General features: G+C 46.7%; 2 protein-coding genes across 4 annotated transcripts in view; both read left to right on the forward strand.

Moving 5' to 3' along the window:
- Positions 1-25,825, forward strand: part of LOC309341041 (uncharacterized protein) — an 89,423-nt gene that overhangs the window by 39,874 nt on the left and 23,724 nt on the right. Inside the window, exon 3 of one of the 3 annotated variants that reach the window (XM_081860464.1) lies at positions 1,147-1,273. The exons of the other annotated variants lie outside the window; for them this stretch is intronic. Coding sequence (XP_081716590.1) covers positions 1,147-1,273 — 127 coding nt within the window. The remainder of the gene's footprint in view (positions 1-1,146; positions 1,274-25,825) is intronic. 3 annotated transcript variants of the gene reach the window in all.
- LOC309341233 (uncharacterized protein) overlaps positions 3,536-25,825 on the forward strand; it is a 46,309-nt gene continuing 24,019 nt past the window's right edge. The window contains exon 1 of the mRNA XM_081860802.1: positions 3,536-4,359. Within this exon, the coding sequence (XP_081716928.1) occupies positions 3,585-4,265 (681 nt within the window). The 5' untranslated portion in view covers positions 3,536-3,584 and the 3' untranslated portion in view covers positions 4,266-4,359. The remainder of the gene's footprint in view (positions 4,360-25,825) is intronic.

Below are 25,825 nucleotides of genomic sequence, written 5' to 3' on the forward strand. Positions count from 1 at the left end.
AAGCTAGGTTTCAAGAAGAGTCTTGCTGACAGCTGCCTGTACCTTAAAGGGTCAGGAGAGTCACAGGAAATGGTGTTGATCTTTGTTGATGACATCAGAATTTGAATATTCTTTTGGAAGCCGCCCAGAGTGGCTGGGGAAACCCAGCCAGATGGGTGGGGTATAAATAAATAAATAATAATAATAATAATAATAATAATAATAATAATAATAATTCACATCTCAGGGGCAAACAAACAGGTGCAGAAGTTTGCCAAAGAGCTTGGAAAATGGTTTCAGCTCAAGAACCTGGGTGCAGTAAGGATCTACTTAGGGGTTCAGATAGACCGGACTGAAGATGGAAGCTTCTTGCTCAGTCAGAAAGGCAAGATTGAGCAGTTGCTTGAGAAGTTCAGAATGTCTGATAGTGCAGGGGTTAGGGCACCCATGGAGACAAGCTATGTGAAAGACAGTTGGTTAGCAGAACGCGTTGAGTTTGAGAACGCTGAGATCTTCCAGTCAGCTCTGGGTAGTCTGTTGTATCTGTTCCAATGGAGCAGGCCAGACATTGCATTTGCTACCAATCTGCTCAGTAGGGAAGCATCAAAGCCCAGTGTGAGTGCTTGGCACGGTATCAAGTGGGTACTGCGCTACCTGCAGGATACCAAGGACTTCAGTCTCAAGCTGTCAGCTGCAGGTGGGACGGCGCCTACTTGGTGGGCAGATAGCGACGGGGCAAATCTGGATGACAGGAAGTCCGTATCTGGGATGGTAATAAAGTTTGGGGAATCTCTAGTTGGGTGGAAGTCCCGGAAGCAAAGTCTCATTGAGCTGTCCTCTACTGAGGCTGAGTTCATTGCACTGTTGGAATTGTGCAGGGAACTGGAGTTCTATAGATGCCTGGTGCAAGAGATCTATGGGGATTGTTGCCTGCCCATCACTGTTTGGGAAGACCATCAACCCTGTCAGAAGTTGGCAGAATCTGGGCAGTTTAAGGCCAGAACCAAGCATCTAGACATACGTTTCCAGAATCCGTGTCAAAGTGTCAATCCTATTGAAAGCAATCCTATTGAAACAACAGCAATTAAGAGGAAGGAAAGAACAGAGCATTGTGTAGCAGATCATATTTCTGCTGTCTCAGAAGAGCACATTTCCCTTTTCTTTTAGGGTCCAGTGTGCTTTGAAGATGTCGCTGTTTGTTTCACGGATGAGGAGTGGGCATTGCTGGATCCTGACCAGAGAGCTCTGTATAAGGACATCATGGAGGAGAATCATGGGATCGTGGCCTCTCTTGGTAAGGCTCCCTGTGGGATCGTCCTATCTGCCTGGAAATTCAAAAAATACCTCTATGTGACAAACCTCATACATTTCCACAGAGCTCAGCAGCGCCCCCTCCAACACCTGGGAACCTAACACCCCAACAATAAACATTGAACAGCAAATTCCAGTTTTTTCTGTGAACCATCTTCCTCCAGTTCTGCCTTTTTATACCACGATTTGGCTGGTCTGAACTGCCCAGGCATCTGAAATGTCAGCTTCAGTGTTGGTATCTGAAGAAGTGTGCATGCACACGAAAGCTCATACTAATAACAAACTCAGTTGGTCTCTAAGGTGCTACTGGAAGGAATTTTTTTTATTTAGCTTCATTTGTGCGGAAAGATAAGTAGCTTCTGTCAAGTTTTCTGTTTTTGTTTTTGCTGCTGTCAGTCTTGGGTTGACCAGAGAGACACCTGACATTGGAGATGGAAGGGATGCCATGACTGGGCCAAACAAAATCCATCCCAGAGAAGAGCCAGGCTTATTGAATCTCAGGTAGTAGTAGCACTGATAATAATAATAGTAATAATAATTTTTATTTTTGCTCTGCTCACCTGGCTGGGTTGCCCCAGCTGCTCTGGGCGTTTTCCAACACTTATATAAACCAGAAACATTAATCATAACAATCTGTCCCCATATAAAAAGTACATTAACTTTAAAATGAACAACTTACACTAGTGGCCAAAATTGTGGAAACCTTTTGGAGAAAGTGTATTTCAGAGCTTTCATACCTCACAACACCACTTTTTGGGGAGTAATAGCATAAAACTATATCAATGGAAAAAATAATTTAATGAGGAATGTAATGATTTTCTTCTGTCATGCAGGCACAGTCTCTCCAGTCTTCGATCATCACTTGCTGTTGTGCACCTTTTCCTGCCTTTACCAGTCTGATTTTGGAGTGACTGAGTCTCTTATACCTCTTCAAAAATATAGACCAGCTTTGGTTAAGTTTTCCCCAATCTGTCTTCTAATTTCTTCATACCTGTAGCCTTTTTCACTTAATAGTACGATTTTACATCTCTTTCTGGGTAACTACCAACCAAATTGATAGCAATCACATAATACCCTGACCAAAGTCAACCTAAGCAAGTTGTGCTTCCCTTTTCTGGTTATATGTCTATAACCTTTGATAGAATACAGATAATTGAACAAACTTTGTTGCACTACATTCTTGATTAAATTATCTTTCCATTGCTATATAATATTATGGTATTACAGTCATACCTCGGTGTAATGGTTCTAGGGGTTGCTGGTGCGTAAATCGGTGCCACGCTTGTCTAGGTTACCTGGGTCAACCCTTTCTGTCCGGGCAGCCACTCATCCGTGGCTGTCTCAATCGCTGGCAGAATCCGTCAGTGGGCGCTTCTTGAACTTCTTCCAGCAAAGAAGCTCCTTGACGCCTAGTCTCTGCCTACTCTCCCTTCACGGAAGCCTTCTGCGCAGGGAGGGTGTGGGCAGCGGAGGACCCGTGCTCTCCCCGCTGGTCTCCGACGAGGAGTCATGGAGCCACCTCGCTGATTCCCCCATCTGCCCCCCTTCTCCACCGGTGCTACACTGATTTCCTTCCCCAGAAGATGGGCTGCCTCTCTCCCTCCTGGGACGCTCTCCGGAATCCCTCCAGAGCCCTCCCTCTCCCTCTGGCTCCGATGGCAGTTTCCTGACACTCGGGTTACATTCGCTTAAGGTTGCGTGTTTTCGTGTTGCGCACTGAGCTGAACCTGGAAATACCAGAATGGGCTACTTCCAGGTTTCAGTGCTCGCACATGCACAGAACCACCAAATTACGACCCACGCATGCGCAGATGCAACGCTGCAACTTGCGAACGCTGCGGATTGCGAACATGTCTCCCACACGGATCATGTTTGCAACCCGAGCATCCACTGTACTCCAAAAGAAGTGGTGTTATGAGCCATCAAACATCTGAAATGCACTTTTTTCTAAAAGGCTTTCACAATTTTACCACTACAGTATATCAAAGAAAGCAACATTCAACAACCCATCAGAATCTAATCATAAATATGTTGGTTAATGACAAACCACAAAGGTAATGAACACACACATGCAGCTCCCTTCAGTTCTTCTTCATTTGTTCCTGAGGCTCTAATCCCTTTTTGTCTCCATTGCAGATTGTGATGAATTGCAGATCGAGAACAAGGCTGAACAAGACAAAATCCCCAGAGAGGAGAAGCCATGCAAAAATTTGGGGTATGGAGAGAGCTGCAGTCAGAGCTCCCATTCCACTTCCCAACAAAGAATTCTCATAGGAAAGAAACCCTATCAGTGCATGGAATGTGGAAAGAGATTCAGTAGAAGCTCCAGTCTCACTTCCCATCAGAGAATTCATACAGGGGAGAAACCCTATCAGTGTAGGGAATGTGGAAAGAGATTCAGTAGGAGCTCCAGTCTCACTTCCCATCAGAGAATTCATACAGGGGAGAAACCCTATCAGTGTGGGGAATGTGGAAAGAGCTTCAGTCAGAGCTCCCGTCTCAGTTACCATCAGAGAATTCATACAGGAGAGAAACCCTATCAGTGTCTGGAATGTGGAAAGAGCTTCAGTCGGAATGGCAATCTCACTTCCCATCAGAGAATTCATAGAGGAGAGAAACCCTATCAGTGTGGGGAATGTGGAAAGAGCTTCTGTACGAGCTCCAGTCTCACTTCCCATCAGAGAATTCATACAGGGGAGAAACCCTATCAGTGTGGAGAATGTGGAAAGAGCTTCTGTCAGAAGTCCAAGCTCACTTCCCATCAGAGAATTCATACAGGGGAGAAACCCTATCTGTGCTTCAAATGTGGGAAGAGCTTCAGTCAGAAAGATCGTCTCACTTCCCATCAGAGAATTCATACAGGGGAGAAACCCTATCAGTGCGTAGAATGTGGAAAGAGCTTCACTAAGGGCTCCTATCTCACTTCCCATCAGAGAATTCATGCAAAGGTTGGAAAAACCATTATCCAGCTTTAGGAGCCAGGCAAATCTGCACCTTGTTAACCAGGCCTTTGCCTGATTGACATCTAAGGCCCTTTTATAATGTGGTGGGGAGTTGAGTTACTGATGTGCATTTTGTGATTCTATGTTGTGTTTTTATGTTGTAACCGTCCTGAGACGTGGGAACAGGTGTCAACACCTAGAGGCCGAGGGGTTTTTGCCCCCCAATGATATATTTTAGGGGGCCACCCCCCCCCCAGTTGATAGGCATTGCCATTCCAATGCCCTTTATGCATCATGTGATTGATTGTGCAAGGTGGGCCTTACCTGGCCCCTCCCACCAATATTTTATTCAAGTTGGCACCACTGGGTTGAGTGGTATACAAATTAAATAAATACATAAATCGCCTTCCTTTGCACATGTTCCAGCTTGCCAATATCCTTATTTATTATCATTTTTAATATTTATGTGCCCTCCAATTGAAGATTTCACAACATAAACATACAAGATGAAAGCATGGCTTTCCCAAAAACAAGTCAAGCCAGACAAATCTCTCCTCCCCTTTTTTTGGATGGAGTTACAAACTTTGTTGATTAGGAGAGCTGTGGAAATAGTGCGTCTTGATTTCAGTAAGGCTTTTGAGAAAAACCTGTGATATTTTTGCCAGGAAGCTGCTAAAATGTGGGTTGAATGAGGTAACTGTTCGGTTTATTTTACTGACGACACCCAGAGGACTCCTTTATGGTTCCTCATCATCCTGGGGAAAAGTGACATGAGGGGTGCTGCAGGGTTCTGTCCTGGGCCCGTTGTTGTTCAACGTCTTTATGAATGACTTGGATGAAGGAACTGAGGGGGTGCTCATCCCATTTGCCGATGACACAGAACGGGGAGCGGAGGCCAATGTGGCAGAAGGCAGAATGAAGCAACCAGAAGTCACCTCAACCCGATGGACTGGTGACCCCCTCCTCCTTTTCCTCTCCCCCCAAGCCATCAATACAGCTAACACGATCAATATTCCCCCCAGCCTCACACCTCCACAGAGATCCCCACCCAACACCAGTCCAGGTGACATAAAAAGACACTCCCCATTACCCAACAATCTACAACTCACTCTCAGCACCCCTCCCCACGCCTTACTAAGTAAAATAATTCCCCTTGTTGCAAGGGAATCCATTGGAATCCTTTCCCAAAGACTGGGCCCCGGGCTCTAGCGCCCAGAGGCTTTATACCTGAGTACATACATGACATAATCAGATACAATTGGCTCCATAGATGCCCCAAACATGAAACAACTAAGGTTCATCCAAAAAACATTAAACAAGTTCCTCTCCTCCAAAGGGGAAGCAATTCCGGGGGGGGGGGGTGGTAACCTCAACCTAAATATGAAAAGCATATCCCTGAAAGACACCCACCCTACAACCCCCTGGGCAACCTTCCTCCGAAGGAAACCCCCAACAATTAGGGACTCTTACAAGTTGCTAAAAATGCTAAAAACGGGTCTCTGACATTTGGAGTGAAGAAAACCCAGGAGACACCAGCCACACATTTTTGTCTGGATGCCATGGAACAGTGTCCACCTGGACAGCATTCTGCTCACACAAGGTCTGATCCCCTCAGTAATAATAATAATAATAATAATTTATTATTTATACCTCGCCCATCTGGCTGGGCCTCCCCAGCCACTCTGGGCGGCTTCCATAAAAACCAAAAATACAGTAAAATATCACACGTTAAAAACTTCCCTGAACAGGGCTGCCTTAAGATGTCTTCTGAATGTCAGATAGTTGTTTATCGCTTTGACATCTGCTAGAAGGGCGTTCCACAGGGTGGGCGCCACTACCGAGAAGGCCCTCTGCCTGGTTCCCTGTAGCTTTGCTTCTCGCAATGAGGGAACCGCCAGAAGGCCCTCGGCGCTGGACCTCAGCGTCCGGGCAGAATGATGGGGGTGGAGACGCTCCTTCAGGTATACTGGACCGAGGCCGTTTAGGGCTTTAAAGGTCAGCACCAACTCTTTGAATTGTGCTCGGAAACATACTGGGAGCCAATGTAGGTCTTTCAAGACCGGTGTTATATGGTCTCGGCGGCCGCTCCCAGTCACCAGTCTAGCTGCCGCATTCTGGATTAGTTGTAGTTTCCGAGTCACCTTCAAAGGTAGCCCCACGTAGAGCGCATTGCAGTAGTCCAAGCGGGAGATAACCAGAGCATGCACCACTCTGGCGAGACAGTCCGCAGGCAGATAGGGTCTCAGCCTACGTACCAGATGGAGCTGGTAAACAGCTGCCCTGGACACAGATTTGACCTGTGCCTCCATGGACAGCTGTGAGTCCAAAATGACTCCCAGGCTGCGCACCTGGTCCTTCAAGGGCACAGTTACCCCATTCAGGACCAGGGAATCCTCCACACCTGCCCGCCTCCTGTCCCTCAGAAACAGTACTTCCGTCTTGTCAGGATTCAACCTCAATCTGTTAGCCGCCATCCATCCTCCAACCGCCTCCAGACACTCACACAGGACCTTCACCGCCCTCACTGGTTTTGATTTAAAAGAGAGGTAGAGCTGGGTATCATCCGCATACTGATGAACACCCAGCCCAAACCTCCTGATGATTTCTCCCAGCAGCTGAATGTAAATGTTGAAAAGCATGGGGGAGAGGACAGAACCCTGAGGCACCCCACAAGTGAGAGCCCAGGGGTCTGAACACTCATCCCCCACCACCACTTTCTGAACACGGCCCAGGAAGAAGGAGCGGAACCACTGTAGGACAGTGCCCCCAGCTCCCAGCCCCTCAAGACGGTCCAGAAGGATGTTATGGTCGATGGTATCAAACGCTGCTAAGAGATCCAGCAGAACTAGGAAACAGCTCTCACCTTTGTCCCTAGCCCGCCGGAGATCATCAACCAGTGCGACCAAGGCAGTTTCAGTCCCATGATGAGGCCTGAATCCCGACTGGAAGGGATCCAAATGGTCCGCTTCTTCCAGGCGTGCCTGGACTTGTTCGGCGACCGCTCGCTCTATCACCTTGCCCAAGAATGGAAGATTTGAGACTGGGCGATAGTTGGCCATTGTGGCCGCATCTAAAGATGTTTTTTTAAGAAGCGGTTTAATAACCGCCTCTTTCAGTGGGTCTGGGAAGGCTCCCTCACGGAGGGAAGCATTCACCACCCCACGAAGCCCATCGCCCAGTCCTTCCCGGCTAGCTTTTATAAGCCAGGATGGGCAAGGATCAAGGAGACAGGTGGTTGGTTTCACTCGTCCAAGCAGCCTGTCCACAGCCTCGGAGGTAACAGATTGGAATTGATCCCTCTCAACTTGACTAGACAGAACTCTAGCACTCTCCCGCCCCGGCCCTGCTCCCACGGTGGAGTCTACTTCTTCCCGAATCTGAGCGATTTTATCTGCAAAAAACTTTGCAAAATCATAGCAGGAGAATATGTGGCCCGTACTGGGCCCCGATGTTGCAGGTGGTTCCGCTAAATTGTGAACCACCTGAAAAAGTCTCCTGCTGCTGTTTTCTGCAGATGCAATAGAGGCGGTGAAGAAATTCTTCTTCGCCGTCGCTATCGCCACTTGGTAGGCTCGACGTTGAGCTCTAACCTGTGTCCGGTCAGATTCGGAATGAGTCATCTGCCACCGGCGCTCTAGCCGTCTCAGCGATTGTTTCATTGCCCTCAGATCCGTGGAAAACCACGGGGCTGTCTGGGCTCCATGCAATCGGAGAAGGCACTTCGGAGCCAAACAGTCAATAGCCCTGGTTAACTCCGCATTCCAGCGGGCCACCAGGGAATCAGCTGAAAGGCCATCAACATGGGATAAAGCATCCCCTACCACTCTCTGGAAACCATTTGGATCCATTAAGTGGCGGGGGCGGACCATCCGAATTGGTCCCACCTCCCTGCAGAGGGGATGGGTCGCAGAGAAGTCCAGTTGCACCAGGAAGTGCAATGTTACATGTTACATGTTACATGTAGAATGTTACATGGGTAACATTAAAATCACAGATCACGCCCCAGTAGAAGTTACCCTCAAAATAGGAGGGGGAACACAAGCCACCCCATCATGGTCCTTCAGTCCCATCCTAAGCACAAATAGAGTCTCACAGAAACTCTCCCAAACTACTTCAAGAAAAACAATGTAGACAACAAACAACCCCGCTCCTATGGGAATCAGTGGAAGTGGTCACCAGAGGAGCTTGTATAAAAGAGAAAGCATCCCTTAAAAAACAAACCTCCTTAAAAGTTAGCAAGATAGAACAAGACATCATGGCCTCTCATCATGCTACAAACAGGATCTAAAAAAGTCCTTGAAGCTATAGAACAGAAACGGAGAGAACTAGACTCCCTAGAAATCAGCAAAACAGTGATCAACATTCTATACTCTAAACAACGCTTCTGTGAGTATGGAGGGGAAAGATCCAGATTATTAGCAAAGAGGTTGTAGGAAAAAAGGAATACATTGCATCACCAAAAAGATCCCAGCTGGTCAGGGCACAAGTCCCCCGTGGGTCCGTGCTGTCAGTAAAAGAAGGAGATTCCAGCCAAGCAATTTGGAGCAAAACAGCAGCCAGTAGACGGAGATCCTTTCTTGTTGCGCAACAGGTTCAAGAGCAGCGAGGGAACCCAGAGCCATGGGGGGACATTGACTTTTAAAACTTCCCACCATATCCCAGAATGCAGTTCGTACAGCATCACCAATACGTCATTGCTACATCAATAAAACGTCAGAAAGGGGAGGGTTACACAAGATTAACATAAGGAAAATGAGTCAGTGCAAGACCCAAGGATAGGATTAGCATAGCATCACTGACATGTCACCAAAGGGGAGGGGTTAACCTTGGCAAAGATGTCCAGACAAGTCCTTGGTATAAGATTAGCATAAGCAGACATGTCAGGGCAAGACTCAGGTATAAGATGAGCCTAGGCAAAGACCTCTGAAGTCCCAGCACACAAAGTACAATAGAACTACCTTTGCATGTCTGGACCCCTAGGCAAGTCTGGGGGTGGGGTGAGGCTTTCCAATAATCAGCTCAGCAATTGTCACCTCTGGGTACTTTCTGGAGTCCCTTTTCCAAGGGCAAAATAGCATTGGAATGGAGGAAACTGGCAAAGGAGTTGATTTGATAGGATTTATAAAGTGAGATATCATCCCTGAGCTGTCAAGGCAAAAGGATACATTCAGGCATAATATTTGTAACATTTAACAATTTAAAGGTGCGCCCCCCCCCCATCATTTCTGTAACAGCTCCCCCCTTGGGAGATAAATTTGCTTAGGTTCCGTAGGAACCGCAAATATTTTCTCCACATTTAACTACAGTTCACACACAGACATATTTCCCACTCCCCTTGGGTCCTGTATGTTATATAGATGGGCTCTAAATAATAACCTGCTATTCCCCTCCCAGATGTGTGGGTTTTTGTAATCGGAAAGGGACTTGCATGTCACGCCTCTTAAGGCCATTTGCAAGTGTAGCAATGCACATAGTTGGACATAGGATATCACATAAAAAGAACACACATTTTGGTTTCCCTGCCAATCTTCCGGTCCTCAAACACTCTGCACTTCATTTGGGAGAAAGCCACACTCTCAGAGCTCAGGCGATGCTGGATTTTGGCATCATTGTTGACCCTTGTGGAAAGATAACTGCCCAAGTAGAGGTGATTGACATTTTCCACTGTTACACCATTGAGTTGGATTCGTGGCACTGCAGAGGGGTTATTTTGTACTTGTTGGTGCAGCACTTTGTTTGTTTGGATGTTGAGTGATAGGCCAAGCTTCTCGTAAGCTTCTGTGAAGATATTTAGGATGGTCTGGAGGTCGTCCTCTGAGCGTGCACACACTGCGTTGTCATCAGCATCCTGAAGCTCTAGGACGGAAGTTACGGTAACCTTACTCTTTGCTTTCAGCCTGCTCAGATTGAAGAGCTTTCCTTCTGTTGGATATATGATTTCTACTGCTGTGGTGAGTTTCCCTTCGACAACGTGTAGGATCATGGCAATGAAAATAATGAATGGAGCTGGGGCAATAACACAGCCCAGTTTAACACCTGAAGGGGTAAAAAGCCAAAGAGGGGAGAATATCATAAGGGAAGCTGTAAACGATTAAAAAAACCTTTAGAGTTCAGCATTTTATTCATTTAAATATTATCTCCTTTACATATAATTACTACTGTTATTTTCTGCTCAGTCTAATTTCCTTCACTTAGTTTGGCTGTGGTAGAAATGAAGGGACAAAACCTTTGTTAATTTGGACACAGTTGACAAATTATTAAACATTTTCCTTATGTGGGTTTTGAGTTCTCTTAGAGGTTCACGTATCCTGTTTGAAAGGGAAAATTACCGTATTTTTCGCTCAATAAGACACACTTGTTTCCTCTCAAAAGTAAGGGGAAATGTCTGTGTGTCTTCCTGAGCGAATATGTGGTCCCTGGAGCCGAAGGAAGGGAGAAGGAAACGGGGTGCAGAGGGATTGAGCCTCAGCTGAGCCCCTCCTAGCACAGCTGGGGCTTGGCGTTTCCCAACCTCTTGGCCGGACACTCTGCTGCGAAATGGCCCCCCTCTCCACAAGACAAGCCCAGTCCCTACTTGCATGGGCTCCACTTCCATCCCCACTGCAGCGCTGGACCCCGGGGGCTCCCTCGATCATAACCCCTCTGGTTATGGGACAGGGGAGCACGTCAGGCTGGGGCCGCAGCAGGGGCCGCTCAAAGTGCTTGAACCTCCCCCTAGAACATAGCTCCCTGGGTGCAGAGGTTCTGCAGCACCGTGGTGAGATCTATAGGCTGGGCTCCGTCCATCTTACACCCTGGCCGGGACATAGGTTGGCCACAGCAAACTTTTATGGTTTATGGGCGGTCAAAGTTCTGGTGGAGGACATGAGGACTCGGGGGCAAGAAAGTGGGGTGGGAGCAGGAATGGGAATCCGAAAGCCAGGAGTCAAGAAGCCAAGGGTCCGAGGATCAGGAATTAAGGAGTCAAGAAGCCCAAGGAAGGAAACACTTTGCTGTGGCAAAGAGCCAAAGGGAAATGCTGACCTTATATCCCTTTCCGGCTCTTTCTTGCCACCAGGTGCCAATTGGCCTCACCTGTGCAGCCGTGCCTCTTCAGAACAAACTTAGGAAAGCCCCAATCCTGCAAAGGCCAGGGCCTGGCTCCGGCATGCGCTCCTGACAATAACACTACTTCTTTTGGAGTAATAGCATAAAATTATGTATCAATGGAAAGATAATATAATCAAAAATGCATTTACCGGACTTCCGGGTTGGCGCGACTGGCTAATGGCGGATTCCCTCCGAGCTCCGGAGGGAATTGGCTCAGCAGGGGGTTGGGTCTTGCCGTGCCGGCGACACAGGGACCCTTAAAAACCACGGGCACGGAGCCCGTGGACATGGTGACTCGGCGGGCACCATAAGCGCCCCCCGACTCGTGAAGGAGCCTTTTTAAAGGCTACGGATCGGGTGCCAGGGAGCGGTGTGGTCCTGTGAGTCCTCCGCTTCCCCTGCCGAGCGAAGCCGCATGCCATTCTTCGGTCAGCGCCGACTTCTTCCTATTAAATTTGGACTTAAAAGCAAGAACAACAACCCGTGAGTAACTTGAAAATTGGATTACAATATATTCGGCTTTGGATTTGGCACGAGCGGGGGAGTGGAAAAAAAGGAAGTCCGTCTCCCCCCTATTGTAAACAGCTCAAAGCAAGGACTTGTCAACTAAGGTTGCGGGAAGAACCGCCGGGATTGGATAAAGATACAAATTCCACGGATTTAAAAGGACTAAGCTAACGTGCTGGAGGACTAGAGTTTACTTTGTTTGAATTAAGTACCATTCTTCTCAAGCCCGGGAGTATCCCGAGTTAAGAGCCTGCTGAGGACTTATAGAAACATTTGACAGCTGTCAAACTAGCTGTCAAAGTCGGAAGAATTGAAAGTTGAAACTTTAACCAGCTATATCGTTACAAAATATTGGAAACAAAGAAAGATTGCTACAAACAAATTCGACTTTTGGGTCGGAGGGGAAAAGATCATTAAGTAACCAGAATCCCTCTAGAGGGGATTCTTGGACATTACAAGAATGGAAGTAAAACAGGGAATACAGGAAATACGTGCTGGCTTGGAAAAGCTGACCTCTCTCGTGGGAAAGTTGTTAGAGATGAATGAGAAACGCCTTGTTTTGTCTACGAGCCCCTCAAACCCGAAGTTATCTGAAGATATACCAACTGAATTGGAAAAGGACTCGTTGTTCAAAACACAGGCAGCTGGACAAGAAAAAGAACCAAAGACTGAGGAAGAGAAGACATCTGCCAAGCAGGAGGAGCTGAAAGAAGGGATGGCTGAGATGATACAGAAGAGAAAAGAGAACTGGAGACCTGTTAAGAAGAACCTTAAATCGACCAAGGTGAAAGTCGGACTAGTTGGGACATATAGATTTTGGAAACAGTGTTGGAGCACCACCTGCAAACAAGTAGGTCTCATTGGAAGAATCATGTTACAGATAGGTAGCCGTGTTGGTCTGCCATAGTCAAAACAAAACAAATTCCTTCCAGTAGCACCTTAGAGACCAACTAAGTCAGTTCTTGGTATGAGCTTTCGTGTGCATGCACACTTCTTCAGATACACTGAAACAGAAGTTTCCAGACCCTTCTATGTAGTGAGAAGGTGGGGAGGGGTATTACTCAGAAGGGTGGTGGGAATGGGTGATATGGCAGATAGCTGTGATGAGCCTGTTGATGACTCTTAACGACTGCAATAGGTCTTACAGGAAAAAGCAAGGGGTGAAAAGGTGAAAAATGGCTTTGTCATGTATAATGAGATAAGAATCCAAGGTCTTTGTTCAGACCAGGTTTCTCCATGGTTTTAAGTTTGGTGATAAGTTGTAATTCAGCAGCTTCTCTTTCCAGTCTATTTCTGAAATTCCTTTGTAGTAAAACAGCTACTTTGAGATCTTGTATAGAATGTCCTGGGAGATTGAAGTGTTCTCCTACTGGTTTCTCTGTCTTGTGATTCCTGGAAGAATCATGGTCAGCATTGAGAAAATACATCTTCGACCCTGGGCGCTAAGCAAGAGAGACTTTCGAAGAAACCGGCTGAAAGGGACTGAGAGAGACTTGCGTGCCTCGGACGAAAGATCACCAGGCTAAAAAGATGGACCAAATGGATTTTGGTTAGGGATGGAAACCGGGGAGGGAAGGGTGGGACCTAACAGTCTGAAGGGGGTCTGTTCTTTCTTTGCTTTAGGAGTATAAAAATTATAGGCTTTTTTATTACTATAAAAATGGAGAATCTGTGGAGGGGAAATAGTGGCAACCTTAGGAAGGGTATATCTAATCTTTTTTTCCCTCTATATATAGGGTTAAGGTATATATTTGAATAAATGGCTAAAGTATAACAATGAATTAAAGCTTAATTCTATTATGAAAAATTATCTTAACTAAATTAGGGTTAAGTGATTTTAAACGAACTACGTTTTAAGATATTAAGTGGAAAACTTGCTTGAATAAACAATTGAAGATGGAATACAATAGGGGGAGATGTGGGGAAGTCTTGAAAAGAAGTTAAGGAAAATGAGTTTAAAAGGTGGAATTTTTTTATAATTTTTTGTTTTTTTCTTCTCTGGTCTTCTTACTTTTTTCTTATTTTTCTTTCTTTTTCTTTTGCTCTGCTATTTGTAACCTTTTGAAAATTTAATAAAGATCATTTAAATAATAATAATAATAATCAAAAATGCATTTACCTGTATTCTATCAAATTTTATAGCCAAATAACTAAAAAAAGGAAGCACAACTTGCTTAGCTTGACTTGTTATGTGACTCCTAACAAGTTGGTTGGTTTTTTCTGTCTTCTTTCATTTCGTGAGTTTGAAGAACATATTAGAAGAAAAGAAAAATATGTGAGAAGAAGAATCGGAGAAGATTTACATCCCACTTGCATCACGCCTACCGTGAAGCACCCAGTTAGTGTGATGATCCGGGGTTGTATGACAGCAAAAGGTGGGGGCAGAATTTGCTGCATTAATGGGAAGGTAAAATCCCCAAATACATACATCAAATACGTGAGCCCAAATACGTGAAGCCTTCCGCATGTGATCTTTTCCCAGATACTGAAGCATTATTTATTCATTCATTCATGTATTTTATATTTCAACAGGTCCTCTCCCCGCAGGCCAGGGAAACAGAGGGGGAACAAGGTGGGGGTGGTGGGGTTGGACCACCCCGGGTGCCATCCTGAGGGGGGGGTGACATTCGTCGTGCCCCCCGCCCGCACCCGCAATTCCAAGCGTACCCCGAGCCTTCGAGGGAAGGGGGAGCTGCGCTGATTTGTCGCTTTGCCCTCTGCCCGGCTGGCTCTGCACCATTCAAAGGGAATAAATGCAATTTCTCTGATTTTGTTACCCTCCGTTGAAAAGAAAACAATACAGGACACGCAGCAAGCTTTAATTATGATTGCAAGTGAGTAACAGCAGCAGCAGCCCAGAGCTGGACGGACCCTCGGAGAGGCCAGGGCCGTCTTTACCGGGGGGGTGCAAGGGGTGGGGGCCAGGGGCTGCCACTCAGCGGCGTTGCGTGGGTTGTCAGCACCTGGGGCAAGGCAAGTAATTTGCGCCCCCTAACCCGGGGTAAGGCAAGTAATTTGCGCCCCCTAACCCCTAACCATGGTCATTAATACTGATGGCTCTACTCTGAGGCAAACTTCGTGGTGACTACTGCCCTCCGTGGTGTTGTTTTTGCAATTAAAGGACCCCTGCTTTAAAGCATCTTGGGGATTGGGGACTGGGATTTGCCAAGGGAGCTGGGAATTGCAGTTCAGTGGCGGGTCAGGGGGAGAGGGTCCCTTCCGCGTCTGGGTGCCGCGGGCCCCTTTGCGCCAAGACGCACGTCTTTGGGTGTCGCGGCGCAGCCTTCTCGGTCTCCCTCCCCGGCCCGGCTAGCCCCGACGCGGCTTCTTTCTGGCACGGGGAGGGGGCTTCTTTCTGGCGCGGAGAGGGGGCGTCTCTGGGATGCAATGGAAGTGGTCACCAGAGGAGCTTGTATAAAAGAGAAAGCATCCCTTAAAAAACAAACCTCCTTAAAAGTTAGCAAGATAGAACAAGACATCACGGCCTCTCATCATGCTACAAACAGGATCGGGGTGCAGAGGGATTGAGCCTCAGCTGAGCCCCTCCTAGCACAGCTGGGGCTTGGCGTTTCCCAACCTCTTGGCCGGACACTCTGCTGCGAAATGGCCCCCTCTCCATAAGACAAGCCCAGTCCCTACTTGCATGGGCTCCACTTCCAGCCCCACTGCAGCGCTGGACCCCGGGGGCTCCCTCGATCAGAGCTCGGAATCTCAGACAATCTCAGAGCTCGGAATCTCATGGAAGTTGGTAAAGAGTTTTTTAATGGAATAAAGGCAATCTATACAGAACAAAAAGCTAAACTGACTATAAACAATGTTGTCAGGGAACTGCCATCGGAGCGCAGGGTGGTGGAGAGGCTCTTGGATGCTGAGGAGGGAACCAGCCGGGGAAGAGGGAGGGCTTCCGCTGAAGAAGGAGGGGAGGAGGAGACAGCGTCGGAGGTAAGGCTCAGAGACGCTTCAAGCGAGACCAGCGATGAGAGCTCAGGACCTCCCCTTGGAACGCCCACTCTGCGCAGAAGGCTGTCGCGCAGGGAATCAAGGAGGAGACTTTCTGTCAAAGAACTTTTATGTTGGAAGAAGTTCCGGAAGCGCCCACTGACAGATTCTGCCAGCGATTAAGACAGTCACGCACTGAGGGTTGTCCGGTTAGGGAGAGTTTTAACCAACTCCTCTACTTAGAATCATAGAATCCTAGAGTTGGAAGAGACCACAAGGGCCATCAAGTCCAACCCCCTGCCAAGCAGGAAACACCATCAGAGCACTCCTGACATATGGTTGTCAAGCCTCTGCTTAAAGGACCTCCAAAGAAGGAGACTCCACCACACTCCTTGGCAGCAAATTCCACTGTCGAACAGCTCTTACTGTCAGGAAGTTCTTCCTAATGTTTAGGTGGAATCTACTTGGAGCGGTTTGGCGCTTACGCACAAGCAACCCCTTATCCCATTACAAATGTAGTCACAGAAGAAATAAGGATACAAAAAGGAACAAGACAGGGATGCCCACTTTCACCACTATTATTTATAAAGGTGTGAGAAGTTCTTCTGAATTCGATTAGACAAAATAAGGAAATAAAAGGTGTGACAATCGGCCAGAATGAATATAAGACTAAAGCATTTGCTGATGACTTGGTAATAATGATTGAAGAGCCAATAAGTACGGTAAAAGAAGTGTTGGAGGAAATGGAACAGTTTGGAAAAGTGGCAGGTTTTAAATTAAATAAGAAAAAAACAAAAATGATTGTGAAGAATATGGATCAAGGTGCAATAGAAGTACAAAAACCTATTAGAACCTAGAACGCCACGCTGGCTATCACCTCTAGAAGTTATGAGTGTAAAGAAAACCAATATGAGAAGCAAGTGGATAACATATGGTCAACTGTTACTTAAAGAAGGAGGAAAATGGAAGATAAAACCTTATGAGCAGGTCAAAGAACATGTATATGATTGGTTGCATTATTTCCAAACAAATGAGATGTTTAGGAAAGATGGTAAAGAACGAGGTTTTGCGGACAAGGATTCTAAATTTCAGAGTGAAATTATAGATAATGATGGTAAAAGTCTATCCAAAATGTATAGGCTGTTGTTAGAATGGAATTTAAAGGATGAAGACGTTAAATCGGTAGTGATTCGTTGGGCCAGAGATGTGGGTTATAATATACAATTTGAGGACTGGGAAAAAGGAAGGCTTAAAATTTACTGCATGTATGACGTTAGAAGAGAAAATGTATAAGACATGCAATAAGTGTTGGAAATGTAAAGATAAAGAAGGTACTTTTTATCACATGTGGTGGGAATGTAAGAAGGTGAAAGACTTCTGGGAAGGTGAAAGACTTCTATATCTGGGAAAAGATATACAATGAACTGAAGAAGATCTTAAAATATACATTTATAAAGAAACCAGAAGTCTTTCTGTTAGGAATAGTAGGAAATGAGATAAAAAGAAAAGACTGTAATTTTTTTCTGTATGCAATAACAGCAGCAAGAGTGTTACTGGCCCAGAAATGGAAACAACAAGAAATACCGACTGTGGAAGATTGGAGAATGAAACTGTTAGACTACACGGAGCTAGATAAACTGACAGGGAAGATTAGATACTTAAGAGACCAAAAGTTCATCGAGGACTGGGGGAAATTTGTGGAATATCTGGAACATATAAGTGAGGGACAGATGACGCTAAAGGGATTTAAAGAAGCACTGTGAAAAAGTAAGAAGTATTGTCTAAAGGGAATAGGAAAAAAGAGATAAATAATGTCAATATAAATTTGAGAAATGCGTAATCAAAATTATAACTATGGATGATTTACGAAACAGCTGAGGGAAGTCCTAAAAAAGAAATAAGTTGTGAAAAACGATGTGAAATTAATATGTTTTGTTTGTTTTGTCTTTTGATGATAATTGATAAAAAATTATATATATATATATATATATATATATATATATATATATATATATATAATATATATATATATTAATTTAATATAGAGAGAGAGAGAGAGAGAGAAACAAAAGGAGAGAGAAAAGATAAAAAAGAGAGAGAAACACAACATCCGCTGCACCCAGGAAATGGCTGGGGCTTGGCGTTTCCCAACCACTTGGCCGGACACTCTGCTGCGAAATGGCCCCCCTCTCCACAAGACAAGCCCAGTCCCTACTTGCATGGGCTCCACTTCCAGCCCCACTGCAGCGCTGGACCCCGGGGGCTCCCTCGATCATAACCCCTCTGGTTATGGGACAGGGGAGCACGTCAGGCTGGGGCCGCAGCAGGGGCCGCTCAAAGTGCTTGAACCTCCCCCTAGAACATAGCTCCCTGGGTGCAGAGGTTCTGCAGCACCGTGGTGAGATCTATAGGCTGGGCTCCGTCCATCTTACACCCTGGCCGGGACATAGGTTGGCCACAGCAAACTTTTATGGTTTATGGGCGGTCAAAGTTCTGGTGGAGGACATGAGGACCCGGGGGCAAGACAGTGGGGTGGGAGCAGGAATGGGAATCCGAAAGCCAGGAGTCAAGAAGCCAAGGGTCCGAGGATCAGGAATTAAGGAGTCAAGAAGCCCAAGGAAGGAAACACTTTGCTGTGGCAAAGAGCCAAAGGGAAATGCTGACCTTATATCCCTTTCCGGCTCTTTCTTGCCACCAGGTGCCAATTGGCCTCACCTGTGCAGCCGTGCCTCTTCAGAACAAACTTAGGAAAGCCCCAATCCTGCAAAGGCCAGGGCCTGGCTCCGGCATGCGCTCCTGACAATAACACTACTTCTTTTGGAGTAATAGCATAAAATTATGTATCAATGGAAAGATAATATAATCAAAAATGCATTTACCGGACTTCCGGGTTGGCGCGACTGGCTAATGGCGGATTCCCTCCGAGCTCCGGAGGGAATTGGCTCAGCAGGGGGTTGGGTCTTGCCGTGCCGGCGACACAGGGACCCTTAAAAACCACGGGCACGGAGCCCGTGGACATGGTGACTCGGCGGGCACCATAAGCGCCCCCCGACTCGTGAAGGAGCCTTTTTAAAGGCTACGGATCGGGTGCCAGGGAGCGGTGTGGTCCTGTGAGTCCTCCGCTTCCCCTGCCGAGCGAAGCCGCATGCCATTCTTCGGTCAGCGCCGACTTCTTCCTATTAAATTTGGACTTAAAAGCAAGAACAACAACCCGTGAGTAACTTGAAAATTGGATTACAATATATTCGGCTTTGGATTTGGCACGAGCGGGGGAGTGGAAAAAAAGGAAGTCCGTCTCCCCCCTATTGTAAACAGCTCAAAGCAAGGACTTGTCAACTAAGGTTGCGGGAAGAACCGCCGGGATTGGATAAAGATACAAATTCCACGGATTTAAAAGGACTAAGCTAACGTGCTGGAGGACTAGAGTTTACTTTGTTTGAATTAAGTACCATTCTTCTCAAGCCCGGGAGTATCCCGAGTTAAGAGCCTGCTGAGGACTTATAGAAACATTTGACAGCTGTCAAACTAGCTGTCAAAGTCGGAAGAATTGAAAGTTGAAACTTTAACCAGCTATATCGTTACAAAATATTGGAAACAAAGAAAGATTGCTACAAACAAATTCGACTTTTGGGTCGGAGGGGAAAAGATCATTAAGTAACCAGAATCCCTCTAGAGGGGATTCTTGGACATTACAAGAATGGAAGTAAAACAGGGAATACAGGAAATACGTGCTGGCTTGGAAAAGCTGACCTCTCTCGTGGGAAAGTTGTTAGAGATGAATGAGAAACGCCTTGTTTTGTCTACGAGCCCCTCAAACCCGAAGTTATCTGAAGATATACCAACTGAATTGGAAAAGGACTCGTTGTTCAAAACACAGGCAGCTGGACAAGAAAAAGAACCAAAGACTGAGGAAGAGAAGACATCTGCCAAGCAGGAGGAGCTGAAAGAAGGGATGGCTGAGATGATACAGAAGAGAAAAGAGAACTGGAGACCTGTTAAGAAGAACCTTAAATCGACCAAGGTGAAAGTCGGACTAGTTGGGACATATAGATTTTGGAAACAGTGTTGGAGCACCACCTGCAAACAAGTAGGTCTCATTGGAAGAATCATGTTACAGATAGGTAGCCGTGTTGGTCTGCCATAGTCAAAACAAAACAAATTCCTTCCAGTAGCACCTTAGAGACCAACTAAGTCAGTTCTTGGTATGAGCTTTCGTGTGCATGCACACTTCTTCAGATACACTGAAACAGAAGTTTCCAGACCCTTCTATGTAGTGAGAAGGTGGGGAGGGGTATTACTCAGAAGGGTGGTGGGAATGGGTGATATGGCAGATAGCTGTGATGAGCCTGTTGATGACTCTTAACGACTGCAATAGGTCTTACAGGAAAAAGCAAGGGGTGAAAAGGTGAAAAATGGCTTTGTCATGTATAATGAGATAAGAATCCAAGGTCTTTGTTCAGACCAGGTTTCTCCATGGTTTTAAGTTTGGTGATAAGTTGTAATTCAGCAGCTTCTCTTTCCAGTCTATTTCTGAAATTCCTTTGTAGTAAAACAGCTACTTTGAGATCTTGTATAGAATGTCCTGGGAGATTGAAGTGTTCTCCTACTGGTTTCTCTGTCTTGTGATTCCTGGAAGAATCATGGTCAGCATTGAGAAAATACATCTTCGACCCTGGGCGCTAAGCAAGAGAGACTTTCGAAGAAACCGGCTGAAAGGGACTGAGAGAGACTTGCGTGCCTCGGACGAAAGATCACCAGGCTAAAAAGATGGACCAAATGGATTTTGGTTAGGGATGGAAACCGGGGAGGGAAGGGTGGGACCTAACAGTCTGAAGGGGGTCTGTTCTTTCTTTGCTTTAGGAGTATAAAAATTATAGGCTTTTTTATTACTATAAAAATGGAGAATCTGTGGAGGGGAAATAGTGGCAACCTTAGGAAGGGTATATCTAATCTTTTTTTCCCTCTATATATAGGGTTAAGGTATATATTTGAATAAATGGCTAAAGTATAACAATGAATTAAAGCTTAATTCTATTATGAAAAATTATCTTAACTAAATTAGGGTTAAGTGATTTTAAACGAACTACGTTTTAAGATATTAAGTGGAAAACTTGCTTGAATAAACAATTGAAGATGGAATACAATAGGGGGAGATGTGGGGAAGTCTTGAAAAGAAGTTAAGGAAAATGAGTTTAAAAGGTGGATTTTTTTATAATTTTTTGTTTTTTCTTCTCTGGTCTTCTTACTTTTTTCTTATTTTTCTTTCTTTTTCTTTTGCTCTGCTATTTGTAACCTTTTGAAAATTTAATAAAGATCATTTAAATAATAATAATAATAATAATCAAAAATGCATTTACCTGTATTCTATCAAATTTTATAGCCAAATAACTAAAAAAAGGAAGCACAACTTGCTTAGCTTGACTTGTTATGTGACTCCTAACAAGTTGGTTGGTTTTTTCTGTCTTCTTTCATTTCGTGAGTTTGAAGAACATATTAGAAGAAAAGAAAAATATGTGAGAAGAAGAATCGGAGAAGATTTACATCCCACTTGCATCACGCCTACCGTGAAGCACCCAGTTAGTGTGATGATCCGGGGTTGTATGACAGCAAAAGGTGGGGGCAGAATTTGCTGCATTAATGGGAAGGTAAAATCCCCAAATACATACATCAAATACGTGAGCCCAAATACGTGAAGCCTTCCGCATGTGATCTTTTCCCAGATACTGAAGCATTATTTATTCATTCATTCATGTATTTTATATTTCAACAGGTCCTCTCCCCGCAGGCCAGGGAAACAGAGGGGGAACAAGGTGGGGGTGGTGGGGTTGGACCACCCCGGGTGCCATCCTGAGGGGGGGTGACATTCGTCGTGCCCCCCGCCTGCACCCGCAATTCCAAGCGTACCCCGAGCCTTCGAGGGAAGGGGGAGCTGCGCTGATTTGTCGCTTTGCCCTCTCCCCTGCCTGCCCGGCTGGCTCTGCGCCATTCAAAGGGAATAAATGCAATTTCTCTGATTTTGTTACCCTCCGTTGAAAAGAAAACAATACAGGACACGCAGCAAGCTTTAATTATGATTGCAAGTGAGTAGCAGCAGCAGCAGCAGCCCAGAGCTGGACGGACCCTCGGAGAGGCCAGGGCCGTCTTTACCGGGGGGGTGCAAGGGGTGGGGGCCAGGGGCTGCCACTCAGCGGCGTTGCGTGGGTTGTCAGCACCTGGGGCAAGGCAAGTAATTTGCGCCCCCTAACCCCTAACCATGGTCATTAATACTGATGGCTCTACTCTGAGGCAAACTTCGTGGTGACTACTGCCCTCCGTGGTGTTGTTTTTGCAATTAAAGGACCCCTGCTTTAAAGCATCTTGGGGATTGGGGACTGGGATTTGCCAAGGGAGCTGGGAATTGCAGTTCAGTGGCGGGTCAGGGGGAGAGGGTCCCTTCCGCGTCTGGGTGCCGCGGGCCCCTTTGCGCCAAGACGCACGTCTTTGGGTGTCGCGGCGCAGCCTTCTCGGTCTCCCTCCCCGGCCCGGCTAGGCCCGACGCGGCTTCTTTCTGGCACGGGGAGGGGGCTTCTTTCTGGCGCGGAGAGGGGGCGTCTCTGGGGCCAGTGCGTCGGCCGGCCTCCGGCGCGGGTGGGCGGGCCCCGTCGGGGCACGTGGGCGTTCTTGGCGCGCAGACACTAGAGCGCAGGTGGCTCCAGCTGGGCGCTTCATTCGCCGCCGGTGGCGCGTTCGGCGGGCTGCGCGCGTCCAGACAGCGACCCGAGCCTGGGCGGCGTGGCGCTTGGTGCCGGAGCCTCCGCCCGCAGCGCCCTGTCGGGAGACCCGGCCAGAAGGAGCCTCGAGCCGGCTGCCAGGGCGGCATGGCAGGCAGCGGCTCCTCGGCGACTCCGGAGGCAGCGAGCGTGCCCCCCCAGAAGTTGCGCCCGGTGCGGCCGGCCCCCCTGCACCCCCCACGCTACGCCACTGCTGCCACTGAAGCCGCCTAAGCTCCTAACCATCTACCTCTTATGAAGTAATAAATAATTTTGATCAAGCTAGAAAAACAAAACACATATATACCCAGGTATTACCAAAATGTATACCTGCTTTTTCTCTAAAGGACTTGAGACTGTCTGTGCTCATTTACCAGCGGTGGCGCTTTTCAAACTGTTGCATGAATTTGTGTATGGGTTGGGGGAGGGGTTGGCCCTCCAGCAGACATCCTGCACATGCAGCCCACCACCCAAATCAGCACCATCACTTTTGTGACTTGTCCCCACAAAACACTTCATCACAGTTTCTACCTATCTGTTCAGAGGGCCTCTGCTGCAGGGGCGCCGACTTATAAAAAATATTGGGGGGGCCCATACCGGGGTCCTGCCCCGGGAAGTTTTCTAAATTTTAGATGAAAATTAGTGAGTTTTAAAGTTTTTTAAAAGAATTTTAGAGTCATATGATCAACATTAGAACCCCGAAAACTCGACTCTCTATAACTCCACACTATGGGAAACTCGACAAGCCTGAAACACTTTTTGGCTTTGAAAAAAGAAACAAAACATAAACACGCACGGTATTTTCGTAAAAAGCTAATTTAATTTACAGTAACAATTATGCTTATAGACTATTACAGAGCAGTGAATATATAGCTCTGAAAAGACTGAAATGATATTTAAATAAATCCTAAACTATCATTAAAAGAATAAAACATAAAATATTGCTGTCGCACAGTAATAGCACTTTGATTAATAAGTGAAATAGCTAATTTAAGCTTACTTTGAATAAGGCTGAGGGTTCATTAAATAAAAATAATATCTCAAAGTTAATGCTTTAATACAGTTAATAAAGTTAATACAGTATGCCTAATACTGTATGTAAATACTGTAATACTGTATGTAAATAACGGGCTTTAATTGGGTCTTACACCCTAAAAATATTTAAGTATTTGAAAATAACTAATACAGCACTATAGTAATATAGAAATACAGTACTAAACTAGTACTAATATTTCGAAACTGAAAATTTAACATTCTGTATGTATTTAATTCTCTATTTTATAAAGATTTTTAATATCTGACAGTGAGTTTGGAGTAGCCCAATGCAAAAATCCTGAGGATCCATGTGGATCCATGCTTTGTAACCACGTTTTTGCACCATTGTGGCCCCAGGCCACAGTGGGTGCGTGATTTTTTTGGTGCAGGCTGTAGCCATGGACATGCTATGTTATCTGATGGTGAATTTGGGGTGACCCAGTGCAAAGATCCTGTGGATCCATGCTTTGTAACCACGTTTTTGCACCATTGCAGCCCCAGGCAACAGTGGGTGCGTGATTTTTTTGGTACAGACTGTAGCTATGGACATGTAATGTGATCTGATGGTGAATTTGGGGTGACCCAATGCAAAAATCCTGAGGATCCATGTGGATCTGTGCTTTATTACCACGTTTTAAGTGGGGACGGAAGGAAAAACACAGAAGGGACAAGAAGCACAAGAGGGGTGTGCGGAGAAGCAGCTGGCTAAGAATGCAGGGAAGGAGTTTAACGGGGTGGGGGGGAGGAAAGGAAGGCAAAAGTCCCCCCCCCCCAAGCCAAAGGAGGAGGTGGTGGGCTGGAGCCTGCACGCAGTGTGACTAGGAAAGAATTAGAAGGAAGGACTCGATCCTTTCCTTAACCCTCTGCTTGCCAGGAGGGCAGGGGATTCCCTGCTCTTTGTTGAGTTTGAGCAAACGCAGCAACAGAAGCGGGTGGGCAGTAAGACCCTGAGGCAGAATGCAGGAAAGCAGCAGCTTCCGCCTTCCCTCCGCCGACCGCCCAATCTTATTTTTGCGAAATTTACGGTAATAATTTTCTTAAATTATTGGGGGGGCAGAGCCCCCCCAAACGAATTTTTGAGGGGGTTCGGGCCCCCTCAGGCCCCATGGAGTCGGCGCCTATGCTCTGCTGCATGATACCAAATGTAAGAATTCACTGATCAATGGATCTATGTACTGGCTCAGTGGGGAAACTTCAGGAATTCATCTAGACCTGTGAGCTCAGCTCCTCAGCAGCCCCTCTGCCTGAGCGATAATCCCTGGCATCCTGATACCTGAGTGCCAGACAGGTAGCCATGCCAGAAAGAACAAACCCAGAGGAAGACAAAAGGGTGGGATGAACTTGGCTGGGAAACAGGGAAATGTAAAATCTCTTTTGTGACACTCAGTGGGTGTTTGGTGGAGGGCAAGGGGAACCATGGGGCAGGGTCCAGGATGCTCAGATTACTGCCATCAGACCTCCCCTTTCATGATGTAACCGTGATGTATGAGTGATGTAGTTGGGGGGGCATTAGCAGCAGCTAATAAAAGTTTGGGTTCTCTTGTTCCACCTGGTGGCAGGTGGGAGTCCTGTCGCCAGAGTCTTCAATCAAGACCAAGCCGACTGGCTGCTCTTTTGCTCTGCTATTCCTGGCTGGGCAGGTCTTTGCACCCCAGTAGCGCCTATGCTAAAGACAGCCCTGGAGGCGCAGCCAAGCATAGGATCGGGTCTGCACAGAAAGTGAGGGGGGGGGTGACACCTGCGGGCAAGGAGAGGCAACCAGCGCTGGGCTTCCCTGGGCTTCCCGGCAGCAGAGAGACAACCTCGTCCCCTTGGCGAGAAGCGCCTGGGACGAGGAGGGGCGGGGGGGTCGGCAGTCACCCCTCGAATCCAGCCCTGGGGGTGTAACGGAAAAAACAAAAACAAAGACACCACCCAGGATTACTTGCAGCAAAAGAGCAGCCTGTGGGCTTGGCCTCTATTGATCTCTTGCAACAGGGTGCACCCCTCACTTGCAGGAGAGGAGGGACCCAGAAAAATGGTGTGCAAGGCCTTAGAAAGACTTTTGAAATTGCCACCCTGGAGATCAAGACACCCCCCCCCCATTCCTCCCATTTCTGAATTCCAGGAGGAGCTTCCTGGCCTCCTGCAAAGCCCTTTTCCCTGCAAACTCTTCCTCCGGTTTCTGGCCAAGGGAGGGAGATGCTCAGAGTCCAGCCAGGAGCCTCACCCCCAAAAGGATCTCTGGGCATTGAGGGAGCCAGGGGGGGGGGGCAGCTGCCCCCCTGAATCCAT

This window comes from Podarcis erhardii (assembly GCF_964252035.2).
Source record: "Podarcis erhardii genome assembly, chromosome: 4".
NCBI lineage: Eukaryota > Metazoa > Chordata > Lepidosauria > Squamata > Lacertidae > Podarcis > Podarcis erhardii.